At 46.9% G+C, this 8,501-nt stretch overlaps 1 protein-coding gene across 1 annotated transcript in view; it reads right to left on the bottom strand.

The window, feature by feature from the left end:
- Positions 1 to 3,946: 3,946 nt before the first annotated feature.
- The window catches only part of GIPC2 (GIPC PDZ domain containing family member 2), an 82,095-nt gene continuing 77,540 nt past the window's right edge, over positions 3,947 to 8,501 (bottom strand). Inside the window, exon 6 of the mRNA XM_066597831.1 lies at positions 3,947 to 7,665. Coding sequence (XP_066453928.1) covers positions 7,514 to 7,665 — 152 coding nt within the window. The 3' untranslated portion in view covers positions 3,947 to 7,513. The remainder of the gene's footprint in view (positions 7,666 to 8,501) is intronic.

Genomic DNA, 8,501 nt, shown 5'->3' with positions numbered 1-8,501 from the left:
TCTTTTGCGCATAGAATTGAATAATGGAGTTGGGACCCATTAGCTTTTCCTATGTATGACATAATCAATGATCGTGCCAGATTTTAAATTTCTATGTGAGAAAATTACATTCCGTACGTAAAATTTGGACGCTAATTCTTTTGCGCATAGAATTGAATAATCAAGTTGGGACCCATTAGCTTTTCCTATTTATGACATAATCAATGCTCGTGCCAAATTTCGAGTTTCTATGACACCGGGAAGTGAAAAAATTAGATTCCGTACGTAAAAGTTGGACGCTAATTCTTTTGCGCATAGAATTGAATAATCAAGTTGGGACCCATTAACTTTTCCTATTTATGACATAATCAATGCCCGTGCCAAGTTTTAAGTTTCTATGACATTGGGAAGTGAGAGATTTAGATTATGTACGTTAAATTTCGACGCCAATTCTTTTGCGCTAGAATTGAATAATCGAGTTGGGACCCAATTACTTTTCCTATTTTGGAGATAATCTATGCTTGTGCCAAAATTCATGTTTCTACGATATCGGGAAGTTGGAGAACTTTTGGCGAGTCAGTCAGTGAGTCAGTCAGTGAGTCAGTGAGTCAGTGAGCCAGTGAGTCAGTCAGTGAGTCAGTCAGTGAGTCAGTGAGTCAGTGAGTCAGTCAGTCAGTCAGTGAGTCAGTGAGTCAGTGAGTCAGTCAGTCAGTCAGTCAGTGAGTCAGTGAGTCAGTCAGTGAGTCAGTGAGTCAGTCAGTGAGTCAGTGAGTCAGTCAGTCAGTCAGTCAGTGAGGGCTTTCAGCTTTATATATATATAGATGTATAGTCATGGTCAGTAACATCCCTCCCCTAGAAGTTATCGGATGGAATGAAGCTTTCTCTGTGTGATTGTAAAGCTGATATAAGTGATTATAATATCAGAGCAAAAGGGTCATTTGTAGTGGAGAACCGACCCCTTGTAGGGAGGCTCTAGTACCCTGTTGTACTGCCTGTAGCTTGGATACAAGATTTGATACGGGGGAGGGGGCATGAAGGCTCTTGTACCCTGTTGTGCCACATCTAGCTTGGATACAAGATGTGATACAGGCGGGCATGGAGGCTCTAGTACCCTGTTGTACCACCTCTAGCTTGGATACAAGATGTGATACAGGGGAGCATGGAGGCTCTAGTACCCTGTTGTACCACCTCTAGCTTGGATAGAAGATGTGATACGGGTGGGCATGGAGGCTCTAGTACCCTGTTGTACCACCTCTAGCTTGGATACAAAATGTGATACAGGGGAGCATGGAGGCTCTAGTACCCTGTTGTACCTCCTCTAGCTTGGATACAAGATGTGATACAGGCAGACATGGAGGCTCCAGTACCCTGTTGTACCGCCTCTAGCTTGGATACAAGATGTGATAGAGGTGGCACGGTGGCTCTTGTACCCTGTTGTACTGCCTCGATCTTGGATACAAGATGTGATATGGGCGGGCATGGAGGCTCTTGTACCCAGTTGTACCGCCTCTAGTTTGGTTTCAGGATGTGATAGAGGTGGCACGGTGGCTCCTAGTACCCTGTTGAACCTCCTCTAGCTTGGATGCAAGATGTGATATGGGTGGGCATGGAAGCTCTAGTACCCTGTTGTACCATCTCTAGCTGGGATACAAGATGTGATGCAGGCGGACATAAAAGCTCTAGTACCCTGTTGTACCACCTCTAGCTTGGATACAAGATGTTATACAGGAGGGCATGGAGGATCTAGTACCCTGTTGTACCATCTCTAGATTAGATACAAGATGGGATACGGGTGGGCATAGAGCCTCTAGTACCCTGTTGTACCACCTCTAGCTTGGGTACAAGATGTGATACAGGTGGGCATGGAGGCTCTAGTATCGTGTTGGACCGCCTCTAGCTTGGATACAAGATGTGATACTGATAGGCAAGGAGGCTATTGTACCCTGATAAGCCGCCTCTAGCTTGGATACAAGATGTGATACAGTCGGGAATGCAGGCTCTAGTACTCTGTTGTACCACCTCTAGCTTGGATACAAGATGTGATACAGACAGGCATGGAAGTTCTAGTACCCTGTTGTACTACTTCTAGCTTGGATACAAGATGTGATACATGGGGCATGGAGGCTCTAGTACCCTGTTGTACTACTTCTAGCTTGGATACAAGATGTGATACATGGGGCATGGAGGCCCTAGTACCCTGTTGTACTGCCTCTAGCTTGGATACAATATGTGATACGGGCGGGCATGGAGGCTCTAGTACCCTGTTGTACTGCCTCTAGCTTGGATACAAGATGTGATACAGGCAGGCATGGAGGCTCTAGTACCCTGTTGTACCACCTCTAGCTTGGATACAAGATGTGATACGGGTGGGCATGGAGGCTCTAGTACCCTGTTGTACCACCTCTAGCTTGGATACAAGATGTGATACAGACAGGCATGGAAGTTCTAGTACCCTGTTGTACTACTTCTAGCTTGGATACAAGATGTGATACATGGGGCATGGAGGCCCTAGTACCCTGTTGTACTGCCTCTAGCTTGGATACAAGATGTGATGCGGGCGGTCGTGGAGGCTACAGTACCCTGTTGTACCGCCTCTAGCTTGCATACAAGATGTGATATGCGGGGCATGGAGGCTCTAGTACCCTGTTGTACCACCTCTAGCTTGGATACAAGATGTGATACGGGCGAGCATGGAGACACACAGATTCTGTATGGTATCCTGCGGCCTATTGCTCCACATTTTCTGTAATTGAGCCTCTAGATCAGTGTTTCACAAACTCCAGTCCTCAGGGACCGCCAACAGATCATGTTTTCTGGATTTCCTCAGTATTGCACAGGTGATGTAATTATTGTCAGTCCTCAAAATTGCCACAGGTGTTCTTACTATAGTATATCTATGAGGACTGGAGTTGAGAAACACTGCTCTAGATGGTGCAAACTGACTGTCAAAGCTGGCATACCGGATGGTCCCATACGTGTTCTATTAGTGATACATATGGCAGTCGAGCATCTGTGGAAGTGTGACAATGTTGTGGGGGCTCCTGTGACCCCCTTGTGTGTGCGGCCGAGCATTATCCTGCTGGAAGCTGCCATGAGAGGAATACATGTGGCTGCAGGATGTCCTGAACATATCGCTGAGCTACCATTGTCCCTTGTACCACTACTAGGGGGGACCGACTGTCATATGCGATGACCCCCCCCCCCCCCCAGACCATCACACCAGCAGGGGGCAGTGTGCAGCTCCAAAGCAAAGGCAGGATTGAGGTGCTCACCCGAGGTCTCCAGGCACGAACACGGCCGTAATCAGTGCCTAAACTAAACCTGGATACATCGCTGAAGACAACCCGGTTCCACTATTTAGCATCCATTTTCATTGTTCACAACAGCATTGGTGATGTTGGGTGTCAAAGGCAGAACATATAACCTCTTAACAGTCTGGTCAGATGGTCTGCTACTGGTGGTCTGTAGGGGGCGTCCTGAGCTTGGTCACCTTGTGTGTCCCCATCCACTGGTCCCAACAGCTCCTAACAGTCTGGTCAGATGGTCCTCTCTACTGGTGGTCTGTAGGGGGCATCCTGAGCCCGGTCACCTTGTGTGCCCTCATCTACTGGTCCCAACATCCCCTAACAGTCTGGTCAGAACGGCCGGTGGGGGACAATTCATCAATACGACCATCCAGCTTCTCACATCCCAATAATGCACCCCTCTCAGACTCTGGTAATGGGGTGAAATCTCTTCTCTGCGTCGTAGGGGCGTCTAGTGGTCAACAAGCTCCACAAGTGGAAGAGGTCACTACACACAAGGAGCCTCCGAGAGCCTCTTATAGGCCAAGAGGGGAACCACTTATAGGGCCACCGGTAACAAGACCGTCCATCTAATCACCACAACTCTCGTTATTGGCATATTTGACTAAGAAGCAACTGTATGTTGAGTTTTGCAGTAAAATGACAACTTCTTCTGGGGCGGATGTTTTTGACAAGGAGTGTATTTTACCAATGTATATCTTTATATAACAGTATATTAAGTGTATATAACTTCATGAGTCAAGCAGGGCTTTATACAAAAGAAACCAATCACATAAAATGTACATCAGTGTGATCAACATCAAGTCAGGGACAAAACGGCTTTAAGGGGTTTTTCCAGGAATATCTATCAATCGCCTATCCTCATTGGTGACAAACAGTTCTGCTGATTTGACCCATAGGACCCCCACTGATAGGTCATGGATAGGGATAAGCCATCAGTGGAGGTCTGCCACTTTTTAGTTTGCTGATCAGTAGCGGTCCCAAGGTTCGAACATTTATTAATAGTATGTCAATGGCTTATGGGCCAATAATGAATATTCCTCGAAAACCCCTTTAATGATGGTTCATAAATCTTATACAATCTAGAAAAAACAAAAAACACAGAGAAAAAAATGAACATTGGATGAATTTGTGGGTATTTGTGTATAAAATATTTACATATGAAAGACTTCAGAGGGTCCATATAAAGGTATCGCTTCACTGAAAGCTTAGCAAATTTGAATCCACAAGCGAAGCTCTAAATGGGAGCTCATCAAGAATAAAGGGACATTCGAGGCAAAACTGATACATTGTGCTATCTTTGAGGGGGCGGAGCTTGACAAGAACACAAAAAAGTATACGTGTCATGCTCCGCCCCCTCCAATCCTTCACTAGCAAAATGAACCCCCTATTAACTTGCTACAACAAGTTATCTAAACACAACAAAAACCATTGAAAAGGCGAGTAAGGCCGGGTTCACACAGGGCGGATTTGCTGCGAAATTTTCCCTGCGGCAAATCCACCTGCAGATGCTAATCCCGGCCTTAGCCAGCCATGTGGATGAGATTTGTCAAAAATCTCATCCACACGGGGCGGACAATTCATCGCAGCAAAGCTGGCACTGTGGCGCGGATTCCCGGGACACAGCATGTCAATTTTTTTTTCCGTTGGGGCCTCGCACCTCTCTATAGGAGAGCTGGCCACAACAGAGAAGCATGCGGCAATACTGCTCCAAAACCCTCGGCTAAGTGCTGTGGGATTTAAAGCTGCACTTATCCAGCAAAAATCTTACGGTTCATCGCTGCGGCAAATCTGCGAGATTTCTGCGGTGAAGCCGTCCTGTGGGAGCCCAGCATAAAGTTTCTGTTCCACCGTTTAGTTCACCCATTTAGGCCTCCTGCACACTGCAGAGCCGGATTCCGCATGCGGAATCCCGCAGCGAAGTCCGGCTCTGACAGCAGCAGCGTCCACACGTACCGGGTCTGTCGCTGGTAATCCATACTGTGGATGGACCCGTCGGCTGGCCGTCACACATGCGCAGCCAGATTTTTTTTTCACATTTTTTTTCCGCACCGTCGCTATGAAAAGCTAAGATAGAATTCGTTTAAAGGTGTATTCGGGCATCAGGGTTCTGCTGCCTGAACCACGGACAGCATGACTAGGGGGTAAGGATGACTGTTGCTCCCGGGGATCTGGGTTTATAATGCAATGCTGCGGCATTTCAGAATAAATGTACCTTGAAGTTTGACCCGAGTCACAGGGCGGGCCGTGCCGGCCTCTTCCTACCCGCTGCATGCAGGGTGACAGTACTCCTGCATGCTTGTGTATAGGGAGGAAGCTGTCGCTCTGCATGCGGCAGGCAGGGTAAGGCCGACACGGCCAGCCTCCATGACTCGAAACTTAGTTCCGCCCCGCCTTTATGCCTTTATGCTGCCCGCGGTTCAGGCAGTATGAATCTAATAACAGAATCCCTTTGATACGCTTATTAATAAAGAGGACCTGTCACTGGATAAAGACAGAAGGGCTGTGCAGCCACGGTCTAAATGACTATCCCGGTTTTTCCCCCTCTAACCACTGACCTTCACTCAAAGAGGATCTTCCTAGGTCTGACTCCTGGTGCTGCGAATGCGTCAAGTGGGTGGTACTCATTGCTCTCAATGGGTAATGTGGGACTTGATTGACAGTCCAATGTCACCCACTGAGAGTGAGCAGTGGGGACCACCCACTTGACACAGTAAGAGCAGCGGGGTCAAACCTAAGAAAAGCCTGCCCGAGCGAAGAGCAGTAAGTATGGGGATAGAATCAATGGGGTCATGCAGCCAACCCTAGTGACTTTGTCCAGTAACAAGTCCCCTTTAAGAAAAGACAAAGCCCACCCAGACTCTCTAGAAACATGAAGAGTCCTCTCAAGCATTGTTCTGGCTCGAGAAGGGAGACTCTTTGCATCAGTGATGAGAACCAGGAGAGTTTTACTGAGTCTGGGGTGGGGCTCACTTCTTCAGAACCCCCTAGGAATAGTGGTAGGTGGGCTCTTGGAATGCACCTACAGAGGACATCAGTTTAATGAGCAGTTTCAACTCGGATGTGCCTTTGAATTTTGTTTTTAGGCCATATTCACACTGACTGACTCTTCTTTTAGGGTCTTAGCGACCATCTAATCACCTCTTGGCCTTCTATAAACAAAGCTGAAATCTCTTTAGCAATGTGAAAGTAGAAAATAAATGCATCTTCAGGTTGCTTTCATTGGCATGCTTTTATGCACCCTCCTGCAACCTTCACACATTGTTTTACATACATGAGGATTAACGAATATGCTCCAACAGTCAATGCCCGTTGCCACGTCTCTGCAGGTCTGTCTCTGCTGCCCACTAGGACTACTGCTTGACCTCTCCTGCGTGCTGCCATTCTGTCCTGCTCTGAAGCTGTAATACAGTTCCTTCCCTTATATATTCTCGAACATTCGGAGGCGGCGCTTCACTTGAGCACCAAAAATATTCGCTTGTGCGACCACTCATGACCATTTACGCACAACTATTTGCCCAAGCCTTCGCGTGGGCCCCCTTATGTGTGCCAAAAATTACAACCAGCCAACATTTTTGCAAAAAGTTAATCAGCTTAAAGTAATATATGTCCATGGCTCAAGTGCTACTACATTAGTAGTATAGAGTGGGAGCTATAAAAAGATAATACACAGGCCCATTGGAGGCTACAGGACCTGTATAGGGAGAAGGCCTAGATTTGGTCACCCTATTCTCCTACCCCATGGGCTGTAGAAGGCTCGCCTCTCGAAAAAGTACCTCAACATTAGCAAACAAGAGATGGGAAGAGGAGGGGATGAAGAGCAGCTGGAATTAGAGGAAGGTGAAGTCATGGATGAGTACTGGGTGGGTTGCATCATGACCACCATAGCCCGTGTCCGCGACTTGGAGGTCCCCACCAGATTAATCACAGCTCTCCTCTACTCTACAGAAGATGCATCCAGTAGTGGAGTCTATATACAATCAATGTGTGCAATGTGGACATGCCTTTAAGAAGTATGTCCATGAGTGGTAGTTCTGCGTGTGATCACACCTCGTGCCGCAGGACACATTCATCAGTCAGAAATACTCAGTTTATTCATCCAGATATAAACTTTGGTTCGTGGAATTGGTGGATTCCTCCGCAGATCCCACTGGGATGTGATTAGAAGATCATCATCAGTCATGTGTTTAGCAGTAATTAAAAGTGATTGGAAATGTTGGGGTTTCAGATTAAAAACGTCCTTGTTTAGCATCTCCGATCGCTCCCCAAACATCAAAGACAAACTCATCAGGAAAAGCAAAATCTCCAAGAGCTTCATCCAAGGCCACCGCAAACTCATCTGGATTCTTCTTATCCCGCCCGGCCTCCACCATGGTCGCAGCTGGGAATGAAAACACAATAAATGAATTTTTACTGTAAAAAGTAACAAAAACATATAATATATATAAAAAATGGAAGAAACAAGTTATTCAACACTTATATTAACCGAGTAGAAAAGTATTTGCCCCCATTGTACCACTAATAGAAAATTATGCTGGAAATTTAACAACCCTCATACTCTAGATCTGGCTAAAAATGTGCAAATTTGTGCAACTTTTGGGCCTTTCTGCACATTTCTTGGAACTTGTCACCATGGATGATGGTGACAGTTCGGGTCAGTAAACCCAGTAATCGGGCCGGGGCACACATCCATATTACGAACGCTCATGTGAAGCCGGCCATGATTATACAAAAAGGGAAGTTTTCTAGGGATAACAGCAAGTGTTTCTAATAATGTCCGTCTAACCCACAGGGGATAAAGGGTTTCTACATTTCCAGAAATGCTGAAAAGACATGTACAATACTTTCATTTTGGCCCAAGCAATAACTAAAACAGGAAACTGAGAAATAACTAAAGTCTGTGTGCCCTAGCATATTATTTATATGAGCCCACCATCCATTCATACCGCCATACGGAGACATAATAGTAATCTTTGTATAGCGCCAACTTATTCCTGTCAGAACCGGCAACTCTCGGGGCCTCCGTGCCCGCACCACCGGTCCGGCCACCCGGGGTACAGGAGCGCGGCGCAGAGGTACCCCGGTTCTTGTGATCTCCCCGGGCCGCTGTAATACTGGTCGCCGCCGGGTTGCTAGGGAGGCAGCTGGTGCTTCTAGTCGCTTGACTACCAGGCTGGCTTCCCTAGTAACTGTCTGTGCAGTGAGACTGGGGGCGTG

This window comes from Eleutherodactylus coqui, chromosome 3, assembly GCF_035609145.1.
Source record: "Eleutherodactylus coqui strain aEleCoq1 chromosome 3, aEleCoq1.hap1, whole genome shotgun sequence".
Classification (NCBI taxonomy): Eukaryota; Metazoa; Chordata; class Amphibia; order Anura; family Eleutherodactylidae; genus Eleutherodactylus; species Eleutherodactylus coqui.
The sequence above is the reverse complement of the archived record's forward strand: the minus strand, read 5'-3'. Positions and strand labels throughout refer to the sequence as shown.